Source organism: Pistacia vera, unplaced genomic scaffold (genome assembly GCF_008641045.1).
Source record: "Pistacia vera cultivar Batoury unplaced genomic scaffold, PisVer_v2 Contig393, whole genome shotgun sequence".
NCBI lineage: Eukaryota > Viridiplantae > Streptophyta > Magnoliopsida > Sapindales > Anacardiaceae > Pistacia > Pistacia vera.
This window is the reverse complement of record NW_022196216.1, coordinates 720,272-740,720: the sequence shown is the minus strand read 5'-3', so window position 1 is coordinate 740,720 and position 20,449 is coordinate 720,272. Positions and strand designations below refer to the sequence as shown.

Genomic DNA, 20,449 nt, shown 5'->3' with positions numbered 1-20,449 from the left:
GACAGATAGGGATTTAATTTGATATATTATACGCTTAATTTGGATGACTTTAGCCCCACTGTCGAACCTTTCCTTTTATCATTACACACATTCAGTTTTCCCTATTTCTCAATTTTCACTGAACAGTCAGTAGTAAATTAGTTATAACTTGCTCAATAAAAATCCAATTGATGAACAGTTTGAATCTTTGGAAACTAGAAAGATAGAGCTTTAATTTGATATATTATATGATGAATTAGGATAACTATAGACCTGCTGCCGAATCATTCACTTTATCATCACACACATAAAACAAATTCAATTTTAGTGATGATTGAGGAAAACAAATATTGATATGTAGTTTTAATTATATTTGTTCTATCTCTTTTTGTTGATTTTTGGATTGATTTTGTTGTTTGATTTGTGGGTTTTGTGAGTTTTACAATTATCGTCTTTCTTTATGATGCTATCATCAAATGTTTTTTTCGCTATAAGTGGTGGTCAATTCTTGTGTCACAGGACCTTTATCTTCATAGCTTCTTCAATGCTTCAATTAAGTTGCCTTCAGATTATACTGTTGGAGTTGTTGTTGCTTTCTATGTGAGTTCTCTTCTCAACATTTTTAATTTTTTTATTTCTAAAATGATAATAATAAAAATAATTCATTTTCTCTTCTCAACAATCAAAATCAATTTTTTCCTTTGGCTCTGCAAGTCTACTGCTTAAAAGTTCACATTTTTCAACAAAGTTTCTCTTTCTTTGATTAATTTATAGACTTATCAATAATACCCAGTGGGTTATCTTGCAAATTTTTTTGCTTTCTTAACAAAGTTTTAAACTTTGGTAGCAAATGTCAAATGGTAACATATTTGAGAAGAACCATAATGTTAAACTTGGTGGATATTTTATTTATTGCTTTTTTAATTATCAATTCAATATAAAACGAACTTTAATATAGAAAATATATATTTAAACACACAAAAAAACCAACTCAACTTGAAAATGAATATAAGTTACAGAAATTGCAGAAGGTCAATATAAATTTTGAGTTTAAATAGTTGATTTTGATAATATTCAGGTAATATTAAATATCATACACGATTCACTACAAAATACTGGCATCGAATATCAAAGACATATCTACAAAAATAATATCAATTGTATAAGGTGATGATCCTGAAAATATAATTAGACCATATAATATTCAGATGATCTTCTTAAGTTTGATGAATGATTTAATAACATCTACCTATAATTGATTAATAATTATACAGGTACAATTATTAATTTTATCTTAATTCAATTTTGTATATATATACAATTTATATTTACTTTAAAATTTATATAATTTAACAATGTCTTAATCTAATTAATTTATTTTGTTAGGATAAATTTATTTACGATCTATTTTAAAAATATTAAATAAACATATGTCTAGTCGTAATCATAAATATAACCCTAATATATAGTACAGGCTATAGGGATGACATTTGGCTATAACACCAATTATTTACGGTTAATTTGGATGTTTCCTCGACTAATCCTCAGCCCCTTGGGTAAATCATAGAGGTTTTTTTTTTTTTTTAATTTCAAGAATTTTTTATAATGGGTCTCTTGATTCTTTCAACATAAAATTATAATATATTTTTTTTTAAAGTTCCATCATTAAATTTTAATTATTGTAGGAAGATACTAAGATATAACTTAAAACTTATAATACAAAAAATAGAGTTATAATTACAAAAAATATTGTTTTGACTTAGTTATCCTTACTGCAAATGGAATAGAGGTAAAATATGTACTAATCAAATGAATATTAATGTCTTCTTCAATAATTCAAATGAACAACAAGTTCTGTATGCTTTAACTGAAAAAGAAATCATTGCTATAATTAAACAGAGTTAATTAATTACAATAGACTTCTTGGATCATTTCTTAACCCATCAATTACTTGTTGGAATAATAAATTTGTAACCATGAGTTTATTTCAATAATTTCTTTTATTAACTTGTTTTTTATTTGAGTAAACGACTTTTTCCCACTCAAGGTTTGCTTAATGAACTTTACTTTCCCACCCAAAAAGTTTCAAAATACTACTTTCTCATCCAAAGTTAATATTTTGTTACTACCCAAAGCTGATTTTAATGGCGAAAATTCTCTCTGTCACCACAATTTGGAATTCCGGTCTCCTCTCTACAAAATTCCTCTAATTCCAGCACCTGAGTTCTTACTGATTGTCAGTCATCGCAAAGCTTTGGATTTTCTTTTCTTAGCTAATTTCTAACAACAAATATTCAATCGGTCACCACCATTTAATCCACCGACCTCCACTCTATAAAACCTCTCTTAATCTGACTCTTGGTAATTCGTTGAATGCCGACTGAGAAAGTGAAGTGCATTTTGGGTAATAATGGAATATTAACTTTAGGTGGGAAAGTGGTATTTTGAAACTTTTTGGGTGGGAAAAAATTGTTTACTCTTTTCATTTATATATTTTTAATTAATTGTTAATTATTTGATTGATTGGGAATAACTAGAATGAGATGCCAATACATTTTATATAATACATATTTACCAAATTATTATATTATCTTGATTGGTTTTACCAAAACTCTTGAAAATCTGAAAATAAAATAAAAGCAAAAGCATTCTCTGATTTGTCTCCCCTGTACACAAATATTATCCAGCCAAGGTACAACCCAGCCCACATATCGAGTTCATATTTAACCCTAATCTTTCACACCAGTCAAAAATATGGGTGACATTAAAGTTTTCTGATTCCATGAGTCACAAAAATATATAGAGAAGATGGAAGCAAAAAGCAAGAAACTTGCATCAGAAAAGCATAAAATTGATTTCATATATTAACAGAGAGTACTAATGAAATCCACAGAAAGCTATGGCAACAATCATTCTGGTTTTTTACTTTTTTACAAAAAAAAAGCAAAAACCAAGGACAAGTGAAATAAAAAAGTAGTAGCCTGTAGCGAATTAAAGCTTTCATGAAATAAGTTAAAAAATGGTCAGCAATGATACACGAAGACCACCCACCATTAAAACTTCATCTTCAAGGTCTGGCTGGGTTGCCATTGTGGTGCAGAGGGTCTGGTCCTGTTGGCACTTGCCTTGCTGACTGATGATTATCTTCATCAACTCGCAAACTTTTCACGAATCTCACCTTCACCCAAACCAACAAACCAAAAACACAAAACACAAAACAAAACTTCAGTAACATGACTTTAGCTTCAAGAAAAGGACTAAAATGAGAGCAAATAAAAAAAAGGTTTCTTTTTGTTCTGGTTCATTACCTGAGTGGACATGGGGGTGTCTCTTGCTGGTTTTGTTCCACCATGAGAGCCTGAGAGCATGGAAAGAGTGTTATAAGTAGCAGAAAAAGGAACCATTTTTTTCTAGTTAAAGTAAAAAAAGTTTGAAGAGAAAGAGAAGCTTACGAAAAGAGTGGACCAATGGGGCCATAATCACCATGAAAATGAGCAGAGAGATCGAAGCCCGGCTGAAATTTTTCTTGAACGCCATTGTTTTGTAAACTTTGGTAAGCCTTCAGTGGAAAGCGGCCACCTTTTTTTATACAGAGGAAAGGGCTAACATACATGAAACGCTCTGTTTGATAGCAGATTTTGTTCGGTGGAAAATATATTCAACCCTTTAAAGAAGTTTATTATTCAGTTACGCCCTTTTTTCTTTATCTTTTTGTTTTTTTTTTTGTTTTTTTTTGTTTTTTTGTTTTTTTTCAAAAGTGTTAAATCAAGCAATTGATATTTCTCATTTTGATTTAGTGACGTATGAATAATTTCTTGATTTTACTTAATTATTGAAGTCTTACCTTTAAATAAATGTAATAAAATGGTTTGCTGTTGCAATGGTCTGAATCATTATCAGAGATTAATCTTGAATTTGACGCTCATTTATTTTTCATATATACAAAATGCGTAATTTTGTGGAGTAGATTTTTGGTCAATATCAAATTCGACCATTTGTATTTACGTTCAATGGAAGAAGCTTTATTTATTTATTTCTTATACTGCTTTGTTTTGTAGCACCTACTCCTAGTCGAGAGGTTGTGCCAAATTTGTTAGGTGGAAAAATTTTCAACCCAGAAATAAGCGCTTTCTCCAATTAAGACCTTTTCTTTAAATTACATTTCTAGCCTCAGAAAGTTAGGATAGTTTCCTTGAAGCGGGAATTAAGGAAAGGGTAAATTTGTCTTTTGACAGGTAATTGATTTCTTTTTCAGAACGGACACGTTTCAGCACAGACATCCTCGTACGGAGACTGGCCGCGTGAGAGGAGGATGACACGTGGTGGAAATTTACCGGATGACAGGAAACAACGTTGTAATAGCGGCAAAGGACGATCACCAGCCAATCATTTTCTGTGGGGCCCGAACCAGCCTGATCAATCCCGTTAATAATATTTTTGAAAAATTAAAAAGAAAAACTTGAAACTCCATGAAAATTGATTTGTAATTAAAAATGGTTATATTTTGTTTTAAAATGTTTACAAGAATTTTTGATATGTTTAAAAGCGATTTTATACTTTATTTTATAATTTTCGAAATAAATAATCTTTTTAAGAATTATAAAATAATTAAATAATATTCAATTAACAATGATTATAATAGTATTAACTCTAGTGTTTAAAGATACCATAAATTGTTATTAATGAGTAAATATTATAAAATTACCCTTTTAACGACAAGAGAATTGTTGTTATTATCAAAACATCAGAAAGTTTTTTTTTATTATATTATATTTTTTTTTAAGATGGCAGCAGCTGATAACTATGAAAGATGGACAAAAGTCAGTTTTTTCACTCTTAATGTTTGCTATAATTCCAAAGAGAAAAAGGCTGTTTCAATTCAAACAAAAAACTCAGAAAACAAATTAATAAATAAAAGAACCCGTGAAAAATTACAAACTCTGATAAGATAAGATTTTAGTCAAAAAATTTCGTATTGAAAATTATTTCTTTTAACATCTATCGACACTGTTAGCGAAAATTCGGAGTTTGAAACAATCTGGATATATATTAATCAAAGAAAAGTCAGAATATACTTCCTTTGGTCATGTCTGACAGTTCAGAATTAAAGTAAATGATGAAGAAAAACCAGAACAATTTATACAATTTAAAGGATTTTACAGCCAAAGAAAATGTAAGTGAAAAACACTTATCTTCATAGGAGTCAATATAAGAAGCTCACCGGAAAGCTAAGAAACATTTTTCTGCAGGCAAAAAAAAGGGGATTAGAAACAGCGATCTTCGTTATCGGATCAGTGCTTCATTAGTTCACTCATGATTACATGATTAAACCGACATTTAGAATTAGAATTAGAAACCTAACTACTTCATCCGGCTTGCTCATCTATCTCACCAAACTGAAACCTTCCACCACCATCACTCCTAAACAAAATTCTGTTCTTCCTTCTCCTCTACAAGCAAGCAATATTTACTATTTGGTTTCTTACTAGGCCAAAATGTCAAGGAGAGACGGCCGAACAGATTGATCTAATCTAAATAGTAAAAGCTACAGTCTTATCAAAACAACCCGTCACCGGCCCTGCACCCAGAAAAAAAGAAGGGGAGGGATGAGGCAAAGGAGATTAGCAACACAATTTACTTTTTCCTCGTATCCATTCACTGATAAAAGGATAAATAGCTCAGGCACTCTTTTTATCACCACAGCCTCGTCCCCAAACATAGGAATACCCACTAGCTATAAATTACTAGGATCGAAATTAAGGTTCATTCTGGAAATAGATTCACATGGAAATAGATTTACATAACTTCATCAACTATCTTACACTTCTAAAAGAACCAATTTAATTTTTCCCAACATCATTTAAAACAACAAAAAATTTAGTAAAATACACCACAGTAAATAAAAAAAATGGTAGGAAACATAAAGATTGAGCCCCTATGATGTATTATTATTGAAGACTACATTATCTAATTACAGAAATGCATATGAATTATAAGAGTCAGATTACTATCTATGGTTCAATATACTCTAAACAGTGTTTAACATCAGAATTTCATCCTTTTTTGAAGGTGACGCTGACTAATGTTAATGATCATTTCAGGTACTATGGATATAAATGCGCCCAGAATGGACTATAAGACCGGTTTCTTATTGCATAAGCAATGCAAATTGGTTGGCAGGTACATCATCAGACTTTAGTTTCATGCTAGAAAGTTTCACACAATAGAAAAAATTCAACCTAGACCCAAACTGTTTCAAGCTGGCTAAATTAGTTGGCAGGTACATATCAGACTTTTTTTGACCCTGCATGAGATCTTCTCCAGGGTAGTCAATCTAGTGATAACAAATCCCAGATTCAAGTAAAACCTTTCTTTGTCGGCTGCCATTGAATCCTGAACAGACACTAAGCTAAGATTAAATCCTACAAAACTAATAAATGTGATATGACAAGATACACCAGCAATATCAGAGCTCCGGCATCAATGAATTAGGGTAACAAAGAAGCTTAAGTTTGCACAAGAAAACAATGATTGTAGGTATCAATATAAGTTACTGAAGGGAGAAGAGTCATCAAAGGAAGTAAACAAAAAATAGAAATCTATTGGCATCATACATGAAAGAACACAATATGAGCTTATTTATTAGGAATTCCAGAGAAATTAGAAATTATTATAATTTAATCATTTCGCCAGTCTAACAAATTGATCATTTACAAGAAGTCATCATGCCTCCGTTCATTTGTTCTGAAAACAATGAGTTGCACAAGAGAATTAAAATTATGTTCATAACTTACAGTCTTGACCTGTACTCACAAAACAATGGCTAAGGAAAGGTCCTTCAACCAGGTCAGCAATGAGTGCCACGTTTTTGCAGCCCTGAACAATAAGAAGAACATCAAAAGAAGTCTTATAAGATCAATAAACATGACTAATAAGGTCAGTGAGAACTTCACTCACATTACAAGCTCAGAAGTATCACCATTTGCAAATCATGCCCCAAAGTATTGTAGGTAGTCATTATCAGAGAAGAGGTCATCAATACTTGTGCCGTCAATTCCAGGATAAAATGGACTGCTGAGTCCACCGAAATCAATCAATGGGCTATCAATTGAAGGTCCAAATGTATCAACAGGCCTTTCTGGTTCACTCTGAAATGTGTCTTTAATATAAGGTTCCAGTCCACCAGTGCTAATGCCATTTTCATTTCTATCTAATGCTTCTACATAGCCTCCATCAACCTTTGGCCTAATCTGTGACACATTCATATCCATCTGACCATGCGTCAAATCATGACCAGGTCCCACTTCAAATGATGGATTATAGACATCATAAGTAGCAACACGTTGTAACTCAGCATTTGGCACCATGGGATAAAGCATAGGCGTTTCGTCCACATACATGCTCTGCGTAGAAACAAGACCGGCAGAAGGAACAAGGGACAAATTGTTGAACCCAGATGCTGTTATTGGTGCTGAGCCCTCAAAACCTACGTCTGGGGGCCTCAATGCTGTGACTGCAATGTTTTCCTGTTGATTATCATGTGTATTGTAATCAATAAGGGGTATATCAGTATCATTTATGTCAGGCAAAGTTCTTCTTGGCTCATCATGTTGGCACTCATTGTGAGACATTCTAGGCGCTTGATTAGCAGGCCTTGGTTTCCCGCGGTGTCCACCTGTCTTGCGCTTTTTTGGTTGCCGTCTATTTTCTTGGCCAGGAGGGGGTGTGGAATTGCCAAGACCACTTGCTGGCTCTACATCCATCAGTTGATTTTCCCTGCTGTCTTTGGATGAGACAGAACCCACACCATCATCAATACCATCAACATCATAGTTGCTATTACTACTAATGGTAGGTCGCTTCTTATTACCGTTGCCATCCACACGCATTTCAGTTATCCCAGAGGTTCCATTATCACTGCTAGGTTGCCGGATGAGAGATTCTTCCCGGTTCAAAACCCCCAACCAGATTGCACTTTCCTTTGCAGTCATCTTATCCTGTAAGCACTTTGACTGACGGACATGCCTCCTGATCTTTGCTATATCAGGAGACATATGCTTTATCACTGCTGTTAACACCCCTACTTTCCACATCTTTTTCAGATCATGTGGCTTTTTATATGGAGGACTCTGACCATGGGGTAGCCCTAATTTTACCCACCAATCTTCATTCCCAGTAGGCCACCAAGGTGGTGGAATTCCCTTCTCCAATGGGTACTTCCTCTGAGGAGGATCACAATGTTGCATCAAAGAAGACAAGAGAGAACCTAGAGTTGCGTCTTGCAGATCTTGAAGAATGCTCTGCGAGTTCCCATTTTGATTATTCTCTGCCTCACACATGGCTAAACATTCTGCTTCATACTTTGCTATGGCAGCAGGGCCATTCTTATCAAACTTTACCTTTTCTTTCCACCAAGCTCTAATATTATCAGACGAACCGGTCATGGGCTTACCCTTCTCAGGAATGATCCCGTAGACAAACCCACGTGCTTGGCACACTTCCATTAACTTCAACATATACTTAAGAATTCCATCTTGGGCTCTAGACATTTTCTTCCTCCGAGCCTGATCAGTTGTCTGCTTAGGTTTTTGCTTCTCTGCAGCTTGTAACGCCGCAAGCTTCTCTTTTTCCTTGATCCTTTTAAGTTTGATTCGGTCCTTCCACATCCGCCTTTCCAATTCTTCTGCTTCAATCTCCTCATCACTGACATCTTTTTCCGCTATATTTCCACACCTTATATCATCAACTTCAATATCCGAGCTGTCATCCAAAGTGTTCACAACCATCAGATTATCAGAAAATCCCCATTAAATCAAAATTACAATAACAGCTCTCTATTTCTGGTCTATTAAAGGAAAAGATCCATCTTTTAAACTTTATGAATTATCATACTTCAATATAAATGAAAAAAAAAAAAAAAAAAATTAAAGATCTCAGTCTAGCCACTTCACCTAACCCACATATAACATAACCATATTATTCTAAGACAAAAGTCTTAGAACATCTCATACCCACAGAATCAACAACAATACACTCACAACTCAAATTCCTTTTCTTTTTCCACATTTTCTAACCAACCAAACAAAATAAAACATCTTACCCTATTCAATCAAAACCCAGATAACTAACAATCTCAAACAGCAACAAAAGACCCAACTTTAATCATGAATATGACAATTCCATCAACAATCAATAACAAAATCGAATAAAACACTCAAATGGGCATGATCCAATACACAAAAGGAACAACAAATCGGCATCGTTTCTTACCAAATATCAGCTCCAATCTCTTCATATTCACCCATGTAGAATTCCACACGAAAACAAAATAATGAACCTCTCAAACCCTAGAAAAATTGGGGGTTTCACTTTTCAGTCTTTAATTTAATTCTCTTCAACTTTGGCTTTGGTTCTTCACGGAAGATGATGAAATAAGAGAGAGAACGTCACGTTAAAGATAGAAATGAATTGAACTGCATGGAATCGAATCAAATCGAATCGGTCCCAAAAAGGAATACGGAGCCGGAATAGTGGGTTTCGACAGACAAAACGATTCGGGGAATGTAATACGAAAACCGAGACCAAGCGATTTGTGAGAGGCGGCCAAACAAAGTTCAGAATTCTTATCAGAATTTGCCACCTCGGAGAGCAATAATCACGGGTGTCCATGTGCATTGTTATATCATGTATGGTCAACCTTTTTGGTCCGTTTGATTTTTGCCTTTTTGGAGAGTGTACATCTCAGTTTGGTCCCTGAGAATCTGATAGTAACATTCAGATCCTTGTCATGTCAGCCTCAGGTAAAGCTTTTTGAATTTTCTTTTATGTAAATATCTAAAATACCTTAATTTGTTAATTTTTATTTTCTTATAATTAATGGGATTGTTCTAAATTTTAACAAAAATTATCAGTTAGCAGCCATTTATTTTTTTTTATAACTGTATTAATTTTTAGTTTCATTTTCATAAGAAAATATTATGGGTATAGACTTTTACAATAAATTTTAAGGATCTAAGTGTTAGTATCAGATTTTACTAGACCTTCACATATTTAGGCCAAACCTCAAGAACCAAAATGTATTTAACTCTTTGATTTTGGCCTTTTTGAAAGTGCACACCACAAAATGTGGTGGTACTTATAATTGAGAAAGTGGAAGTTAAAGGTTCTAATTATTTGTTTGTTTAGTGTAATTTAATGGAGGGTTAAAGTTAATAAATAATATTTAATTACCCCTATATAATTAGTGGTAATTAAATATTATTACCCCTATATAATTACTCTTTACTTAAAAAGCACGGATGTAAGGCTGAAAGAGTGTGAAATAAAATATTCTTCTTGACTTTACTCTGTAGCATCTTCTTCTCTAAATTTCTACTCTTTACTCTGTAACATGATATCAGAGCACAGAGCTTCAATCAAAATCTTCTGCTTCTTGATCAAGCTTGAGTTTTAAACTTTGCTTGAAATCAGATTACTTCTTCGATCAGATTACTTCGTTTTAACCATTAAAATTAGTGATGATGAATACAAATGGAAAAGCATCAATCACAACTGCAATCGACTCAAATTTGCCTTTTTTTATTCATCCCTCTAACACACCAAGTTCGGTTTTGATTTCACAACAACTGATTAGTAGTGAAAATTATTTCATTTGGAGTAGAGCAATGACTGTGTCTCTGCAAGCTTAAAAAAAGTTAGGTTTTGTTGATGGTTCTTGTGGGAAATCAATTTTCAATCCTATTTTACACGCACAATGGGAGCGCTGCAATTCGTTAGTATTGGCTTGGATTTTTAATACAGTTTCAAAAAACATTTTCAATGGAATTGTGTATTTAACTAGTGCATATCAAGTGTGGCAGGATTTACAGGAACAATATCAGAAGGTAAATAGAACTAGAGTATTTGGTATTCATCAGGAAATTGTGAATCTTGTCCAAGGAACTAATTTTGTAGCAGTCTATTACAACAAGCTGAAAGCGTTATGGGATGAAAAAAGTTCACTGATCAATTTACCACCTCCAGATAGTGCCTCTGCAAAATCTTATTTGGATCATTTAAATCAACAGAAATTGCTACAATTTCTAATGGGACTGAATGATTCTTATTCAATGGTTCGAAGTCAAATACTCCGTATGACACATTTGCCTTCAGTTAAGCAAGCTCACTCGGTGGTGAATCAAGATGAGAGTCAATTTTGTCAGGTATCAATGTTAACTCAGAAGTGACAACTGCTCTTTATGCACAAAATGGTTAGAAGAATCAAAATCTGAATCCTAAATACAAAGGGAAGAAACCTTATTTTGAGTGTGATTACCAATGTTGTAAAACCCAACCCAGAGTGAAACCCGGCAAAGTTGCTGGGTCTCGGGTTGACCATCGGTCAAACCGGTTGACAAAAACTTTTAAAATTAAGCAAATACACCTCTAAAAATTACAGTTCATCCTTATAGGTTTGAAATTTAGCAAACACACCCCAAATACAAATTAGCCGGCAACTGGTTGGTGGCGACGACACCCCAGATGCAATCATGCAACCTCAATCGTCCCTTGAGCCCATTCCCCTTAAAATATACCCAAGATCTGGCCAAAATAGGTTCAATTTCAGCCAAATCTCACCGACGTCAGCGTCTGCATTCCAGGCCAGATCTCATCGACGCCGGCGTCGACAACCCTCCCTATCACCCAGAAATTACTCCCCTCTTCCTCCCGACCAAAACTTGCCTCACCCCACCCCCGTTAGCCTTGCCAATCACCGGCAAAAGCCGGTTGTTTCCTCTACCAGTTTTGTTTGATTTCCGGTCGATTTACTCACCGAAAATCAACGCCGTCACCACCATTGCATTCACCGGCAGTTTCTCTTCAAAAGCCCCAACATTCCGGTTGGCAATTGTTCGCCGATCATCCTCCCAAATCTTAGGGTTTTGGGTGAATAGGAAAAACATAAACTCGGCTCGTTGAAGCTTCCGGGTCCCGGTTCAACCGGTTCAACTGGTCGGACCGGACTAGGTTTTAAAACAATGGTGATTATTGTCATCTGCCTAGCATCAAAGGAAAAAGTGGCATAAAATCCAAGCCTTCAATTAATCAAGTGCATACTCAAACTTCAAATGTAGTCACTAACAACATCAATTATGGTAATAATCTTGTGTCGGTCTTATCTCCAAAACAATACCAGCAGACAGCAGCTCTTGCAATTGTTGGGAAAAGAGAATATTACAGCTCCCACGGCCAATTTGGCAAAACTTTCACTTCTTTGTACTCTTATCACAATATTGAAAATTGGATAATCGATTCAGGGGCCACAAATCACATGACACATGATTTTTATGGCTTGAAATCAATTATTGCTGATGAGTCATCCATGAGTTCTCTTGCAAGTCTTCCTAATGGTACCAAAACCAATATACAACACACTGGTTATGTTGACTTGAATAATGATATTTGTTTAAAAAATGTGCTTCATTATCTGATTTTAAGTACAATCTTCTTTCAGTTTCAAAATTAACTGCTTCCAATGATTGTTCAATCACTTTTTATCCTAATTTTTACTTAATTCACGACCTTTGGAGTGGCAAGTTGAAGGGGATTGGTAGAAATAGTCAAGGGTTATACTATTTTGTTCCTTTTTCAAAATTAAAATCAACTATATCAAACTTAGATTTGATAAATAAAACTATTTGTGGGAAATCATGTTCTAATCATGATGTAAACCTTGTTTCAGAAATGAATAAAGATTACAATGTTTGTTCTTCCATATCTTGTTTATCTGTTGATTCTGAAACATGTCATCGTAGACTAGGACACACTCCTTACTCAGTGATGAAAGTGATAGATAATAAACTGCATACAACCAAGCTACCTCAACCTCATTGTAGTATTTGCCCTTTAGCTAAACAGACCAGACTTCAATTTCCCTAAAGTACCTCAACATCTGCTCATAATTTTGACCTTCTACATATGGATGTATGGGGTCCTTACAAAACACCAACCAATGGGAATGCAAGATATTTCCTTACCATTGTCGACGACCATTCTAGGATCACTTGGGTTTTCTTTATGCAGTTTAAGTCAGATACCTTTCAGACCATTAAACAATTCTTGTTAATGGTTCATAATCAATTCCAAATAACACCTGAATGTATTAGAACAGATAACGGTCTTGAATTTTTTAACAAATCCTATTCTAAGTTGCTAAGTAGTAAAGGGATTCTCCACTAAAGTACATGTGCATACTCACCTGAACAAAATGGTATTGTTGAGAGAAAGCATCGACATATTTTAGAGATGGCTAAGGCACTCAAAATTCAATCTAAAGTTCCAAATAGTTATTGGGGTTATTGTGTCCTAACTGTAGTGTATCTCATTAATAGATTACCTACTGTAGTTCTTAAAGGTTGTTCACCTTATGAAAAGTTCTTTGATAAAAAGCCTAGAATTGACCATTTAAAAGTGTTTGGATCATTGGCCTATTCTTTTATTCTATCCCCTAAAGACAAACTATCTCCAAGGTCCTCTCCAAATGTTTTCTTAGGATATTCTTTGAGTAAAAAAGGTTACATTCTATATGATCTGACATCTCATACAATACATGTTACTAGGGATGTAATTTTCTATGAAACTATCTTTCCATTTCACTATTCTCAAGCATCCAAATACATTTTCTTACCTGAAACATTTGTGGAAGTAGACATTTATCCATCACATTCATCATCAGCACCTTTTAATGTTGCAAATGAAGACATATTTCATGATCAAGTCATAGAATCATCTTCTGCTTCCCCAACAGTAGCTTTGCCTACTGATCCAAATCCTTTATCTACTTCTTTAACCCATGAACCTTCTATTAGAATATCAACCAAACCATCCAAACCTCTTATATGGACTTTTGATTTTCTTTGTCCAACCATTACACAGAAATCCACTACTGCATTGGTTAAATATCCCATTTCCCATTTTATATCATATAATCGTCTATCTCCTTCCTATCAAGCATGTCTATCTAATTTATCATCACTCACTGAACCTACATCTTTTACCCAAGCCTCTAAAGATCCTCATTGGATAAATGTAATGCAAAAGGAAATTAAAGCCTTAGAACTCAATGCTACTTGGTCTATAGTACCCTTGCCTCCTGGTAAAACTGCCATTGGTTGTAAATGGGTGTATAAACTGAAATATAGGGCTGATGGTTCTTTGGAAAGGTATAAAGCCCATTTAGTTGCAAAAGGATATACCCAACAAGCTAGTATAGATTATGATGAGACATTTTCACCTATGGTAAAGATGGTGACTGTTAGGGTTGTTTTGGCTTTGGCATCTATGCATGATTGACCTTTGCATCACATGGATGTAGACAATGCCTTTTTACAAGAAGATTTACATGAAGAAATTTACATGACTTTACCGCAAGGGTTTATGAAAACAGGAGGTCAAAATTTGGTTTATAGGTTACATAAGTCACTTTATAAATTGAGACAAGCCTCTAGAGCTTGGAATCATAAACTAACTTCTGCCCTTATTTCTGGAGGCTTTCAGCAGTCCCATTCTTATTATTCTCTCTTTATTAAGAGACATCAAACCAAATTAGTTATCTTGTTAGATTATGTAGACGATATCGTTATCAAAGGGAATGGCTTGGATTTTATCAATGATGCCACAACATTACTTTATTCTCATTTCAAACTAAAGGATTTAGGGCTTTCGAGATATTTTTTGGGGTTTGAAGTAGCAAGACCTTCTAAGGGTACCAATATTTGTCAGAAGAAGTATGCCCTTGAATTGATTTCTACATCTGGTCTCTCATCATCCAAACCTGCTATAGTATCTTTGGAGCAGCATTCAAAGTTTACCTCTCAAGCTTATGAAAAACTCTTCAATATTGGTGATGATGCTCCAGTATTTGACCAACTCCATATCAAAGACTATAGGTAAACTTTTATATCTTTGTATGACTAGACCAGATCTCAACTACTCAGTTCATCTCCTTAGTCAATTTACGCAACAGCCCAAGCAATCTCATATGCAAGCTGCCATAAAGATAGTTAAATATGTGAAATCAACTCTAAGTATGGGCTTGTTTTTCCCCTTTAGTACTCCTCTGAATTTGATAGCCTACAGTGATTAAGATTGGGCCTCTTGCCTTATGACTAGGAAGTCTGTTACTAGTTACTGCATTTTCCTTGGTAATTCACTTTTATCATGGAAATCTAAAAGACAGGCTATTGTGTCTAAATCTTCATCTGAAGCTGAATACTAAGCAATGGCTTCTACTGTTTGTGAAATTACTTGGCTTCTTTAGCTATTTTCTGAACTTGGATTTTCAAACTTGGCTCCTGTCACTCTTCATTGTGATAATCAGTCAGCAAACCACATTGCTTCTAATCCTATGTTCCATGAGAGGACCAAACACATAGATATCGATTGTCATATTGTTCGAACCAAGGTCAAGGCAGGGTTCATTAAACTGGCTCATATTCCTACTTCAGAACAACCAGCTAATCTCTTGACTAAAACTCTTAGTAGTAGAGTTCATATTCATCTTTTAAGCAAGTTAGGGGTTTATCACCCACCAACTTGAGGGAGGGTATTGAAGTATTCAGTTATATAGTTTAGTTAGAAATGTGGTTAGTTGTGTAACTGTGGTTAGTAAACCAATAGTTGTGTAATTGTGGTTATTTACTTAACCACTTTACATTACTCTTTACTTAAAAAGCACGGATGTAAGGCTAAAAGAGTGTGGAATAAAATCTTCTTCTTGACTTTACTCTCTAGCATCTTCTTCTCTAAATTTCTACTCTTTATTCTGTAATAATATTTAAGCATGATCTTAACAAAACTAATATTCAAACGTTTTAATTAGAGAACTATTAATTGATTACTGATGCCTTCTTACGTCGTAACTCATAAGTCAATAAATATATGATATAGTATCAGTGTCTGTATATATGTATTGTTTTCTCTTTTATATATCTATTTAACCATTATATTTAGTATTTTAAATATAATTTTCTTAATTAATATTATCAATTCAAGAACATTTATGTTACTGTGATAGTATTACTAATGTGTATGAATTTTTTAACAATATGTGTTACTGTAAAGGAGCTAATGTTACCCCATTCACCACAAATGACTATTAGAGTGCGTTGATTCAAGGAATGTTATATTACTAGGAATGTTGTATTACTAGAAAGATAAATTACCTTGAGGATTACTGAGAATGTTTAGGGAAATGTGTTTAGTTAGGTTGGAACAAATTGGTGGGTATGTTATATTGATATGTTTGGTTAGGAGGAATAAATTTGTGGGTATGTTATATAGATTCTTAAATTGCCCTCCTTTTTAAATATTAATATAATATTATTTTTTGAATCCATTTTTATCCCCTTACATTTGAGATTTTGCTAAAACACCTCAGCCATATAAAAGTTTAATTTTTAACAAAAACACCACCCCCATCCAAGCCATTATCGGCCGCCTAAACCACCGTCGGCCTTTGATCGAGAAGTGCAATGGAGATATTCTTTGAGGGGTTTTGAAAAGGAGGTGAAGTGGAATCAATCAGTGCAAGTGGGGTGATTTCCAGTGGAAAACGCGACTAGAAAAGCGCAGAGAAAAAGGACAATCATGAGAAAAAGCAGTGGGCTTTGCCGGCGGTTAGGGGCAGCTCCAGTGGTGGGGTTTGGTGGATTTGAAGAGGAAAATGAGAGGAGTAAGATGCTGGTGATTAGGGCTGACTGGGATGCCGAAATCAGCCTAGATCGGGCTTAATACTGATGGTTGCGCATAGGAAAAGTCCAGATCCATGGCCATCTAGTCATTTTCAGCCATTGATCTGGTAGAAAATGGTGAGATAGAAGCATGGCTGGCCAAATAGAGCACGACTGGCTAGATCTGACCATTCATGCTCCATTCTAGCGACGTTGGGTGCCTTGTAAATTTTTTTAAAACAAGGGCATTATTGTCCAAAAAATTAATTATTTAGGGGTAAAATTGTAATGGTAGAGTTCATGTAAATTAATTTCAAAATAAGGGCATTGTTGTCTAAAAATTTTAATAGTTAAGTGTAAAGTTGTAACAAAATTAAAATTACCAAGTAATTTTAAAATACTACTTATATAACCAACAGTAATTATTATTGGTTTTAGAAGATTAACATAATCTTATACTACTTGACAATCAAACATGATAATCAAATAATATAAAATAACATTACTCAAGTAATGGGAGATTACCCCTAATCAAACACACCATTAGATCACTCCAATAGTTAAAAGACTTAAAAGTGGTTCACTAACTATTGAAGTGATCCAAGGGTCATTTTGTAATTACATAATTATTTCAAGTAATTACAAAATATATTAAATTAGAACCAGTATTGAAAATTCTAAATAAGAAGTCAAATAATTATTAATCACAAGAGTATAGTACTATAGTCAATGGTGACAACTTATTTATAAAAATAAATAAATAAACAAATAATTGACCATAGAGGATGCATTTGACATGTAATTGAAGTCAATGGATTGAAAAAAATAAAAAGTTTAATATATAATATTATTAATTAATGTATGCGTGTATTTAACTCAATATTCCCCTTCATTAATTTAAAATTTTCAATTAAATGACAATTCTACAAGGAATTTTATTAGCCAACAAATCAAAATAAGGAATGTTTATTAAAAAAAAATGATTCCTCTAATTAATTTTTTCCTTGGCATAAAGGGAAGAAAATTTATATTAAAGAAAAAAAATGGAGTTATAATTTTATCAAAAATATTGCTGAATCCACCATTTATTTATTTTAATTTATCCTAGGTAATTTAAAAGTAAAATTTTAGTAATTTTATCTTGTAAATTTGTTTAGAAAGATTGGTTTGTAAAATGAAAACTTAATTAGGGATAAAATATGAGTTTCCCATATAGGTTTGGTTAATATCTATAAAGTCCATCAAATTTATAAATTTGCACTTAAATCTCCTCTATATGAAATATTCATTCTCATTACACATCTTTGTGACTATCACTTTGTGACAAAAAAAACCTATATAATTATAGCGAGGTTTTTCTAGAGATTTTATAAATCAATTAAAAGTTTTTTATTCATGTGGTGTTATTCAAAATTACATCAAAAGATAAAATATTAACACATCAATTTACTATTGTAAATTTTCTGGCAACATCTATAATTTACTCTTAGTCTTGTTTGTGAACTCTTTCTTAATCTTATCTGATGTAGCTATATTTCTATTTTCTTACCATCTTTTTCCTTTTGTTATTGAAAATCATGGTGTATCTCTTTGTCTGTCTACACTTTTTCAGAGATTGGATTGGTGAAGCCCATGAAGGAAACAGTTTCTAAGCCTATGTTAGAGCAACAAGCCAGTCTTAAGGAACAATTGAATTTTTGAAGATGTAACTCAACAAATACAATGTTGTTTGAAGATTTATGCTAATATTTAAGAGCTGCTAACAAAACCATTTTGAAATTGCTTCTTGTTTTTTTGTATTTTTTCACTGTAAACTCCTTTTGCTGTATTGAATTCATATTTTGTGGTATTTGTAACTTTGGAAGAATTTTATTGCAAATTTTATGTTCTTTCGAAAGAAGGATTTCTTTTAAATCATGAAGAATGTTGCTCTGCGTAGAAATAAGACCGGCAGAAGAACAAGGGACAAATGTTGAACCCAGATGCTGTTATTGGTGCTGAGCCCTCAAAACCTACGTCTGGGGGCCTCAATGCTGTGACTGCAATGTTTTCCTGTTGATTATCATGTGTTTATAATCAATAAGGGGTATTCAGTATCATTTATGTCAGGCAAAGTTCTTTTGGCTCATCAGTTGGCACTCATTGTGAGACATTCTAGGCGCTTGATTAGCAGGCCTTGGTTCCCGCGGTGTCCACCTGTCCTGCGCTTTTTTGGTTGCCGTCTATTCTCTGGCCAGAAGGGGTGTGGAATTGCCAAGACCACTTGCTGGCTCTACATCCATCAGTTGATTTTCCTGCTGCTTTGGATGAGACAGAACACCCAATCATCAATACCATCAACATCATAGTTGCTATTACTACTAATGGGGTCGCTTCTTATTACCGTTGCCATCCACACGCATTTCAGTTATCCCAGAGGTTCCATTATCACTGCTAGGTTGCCGGATGAGAGATTCTTCCCGGTTCAAAACCCCCAACCAGATTGCACTTTCCTTTGCAGTCATCTTATCCTGTAAGCACTTGACTGACGGACATGCCTCCTGATCTTTGCTATATCAGGAGACATATGCTTTATCACTGCTGTTAGCACCCCTACTTTCCACATCTTTTCAGATCATGTGGCTTTTTATATGGAGGACTCTGACCATGGGGTAGCCCTAATTTTACCCACCAATCTTCATTCCCAGTAGGCCACCAAGGTGGTGGATTCCCTTCTCCAATGGGTACTTCCTCTGAGGGGATCACAATGTTGCATCAAAGAAGACAAGAGAGAACCTAGAGTTGCGTCTTGCAGATCTTGAAGAATGCTCTGCGAGTTCCCTTTTGATTATTCTCTGCCTCACCATGGCTAAACATTCTGCTTCATACTTTGCTATGGCAGCAGGACCATTCTTATCAAACTTTACCTTTTCTTTCCACCAAGCTCTAATATTATCAGAAGAACCGGTCATGGCTTACCCTTCTCGGAATGATCCCGTAGACAAACCACGTGCTTGGCCACTCCATTAACTTAACATATACTTAAGAATTCCATCTTGGGCTCTAGACATTTTCTTCCTCCGAGCCTGATCAGTTGTCTGCTTAGGTTTTTGCTTCTCTGCAGCTTGTAACGCCGCAAGCTTCTCTTTTTCCTTGATCTTTTAAGTTTGATTCGGTCCTTCCACATCCGCCTTTCCAATTCTTCTGCTTCAATCTCCTCATCACTGACATCTTTCTCCGCATATTTCCCACCTTATATCGTAACTTCAATATCCGAGCTGTATCCAAAGTGTTCACAACCATCAGATTATCAGAAAATCCCCATTAAACCAAAATTACAATAACAGCTCTCTATTTCTGGTCTATTAAAGGAAAAGATCCATCTTTTAAACTTTATGAATTATCATACTTCAAAATAAAAATAAAGATCTCAGTCTAGCACTTCACCTACCCACATAACTATATTATTCTAAGACAAAAGTCTTAGAACATCTCATACCCACAGAATCAACAACAATACACTCACAACTCAAATTCCTTTTCTTTTCCACATTTTAACAACCAAACAAATAAAACATCTTACCCTATTCAATCAAAACCCAGATAACTAACAATCTCAAACAGCAACAAAAGCCCAACTTTAATCATGATATGAAAATTCCATCAACAATCAATACAAAATCGAATAAAACACTCAAATGGGCATGACCAATACACAAAGGAACAACAAATCGGCATCGTTTCTTACCAAATACAGCTCCAATCTCTTCATATTCACCCAT

The 20,449-nt window shown here is 34.1% G+C and overlaps 1 protein-coding gene and 1 pseudogene across 3 annotated transcripts; both read right to left on the bottom strand.

The window, feature by feature from the left end:
• Positions 1–5,155: 5,155 nt before the first annotated feature.
• On the bottom strand, positions 5,156–9,591 carry LOC116141146 (ETHYLENE INSENSITIVE 3-like 3 protein). Of its 3 annotated transcripts, XR_004129743.1 has the most exons (4): positions 9,250–9,591; positions 6,959–8,739; positions 6,783–6,855; positions 5,156–5,222 (listed from the first exon to the last, which is right to left on the bottom strand). XR_004129743.1 is itself a non-coding variant. In XM_031426674.1 (3 exons), the coding sequence occupies exons 1-2, from the start codon at positions 9,282–9,284 to the stop codon at positions 6,969–6,971; spliced, it is 1,806 nt and encodes a 601-aa protein (XP_031282534.1). In that variant the 5' UTR covers positions 9,285–9,591; the 3' UTR covers positions 5,730–6,855; positions 6,959–6,968. The 3 variants fall into 3 exon arrangements, 2 of the variants coding, with proteins under 2 accessions (XP_031282534.1, XP_031282533.1); XM_031426674.1 differs by lacking the exon at positions 5,156–5,222 and having other exon boundaries at positions 5,730–6,855; XM_031426673.1 differs by lacking the exon at positions 5,156–5,222 and having other exon boundaries at positions 6,937–8,739.
• A 9,319-nt stretch (positions 9,592–18,910) lies between these two features.
• Positions 18,911–20,449, bottom strand: LOC116141128 (annotated as a pseudogene).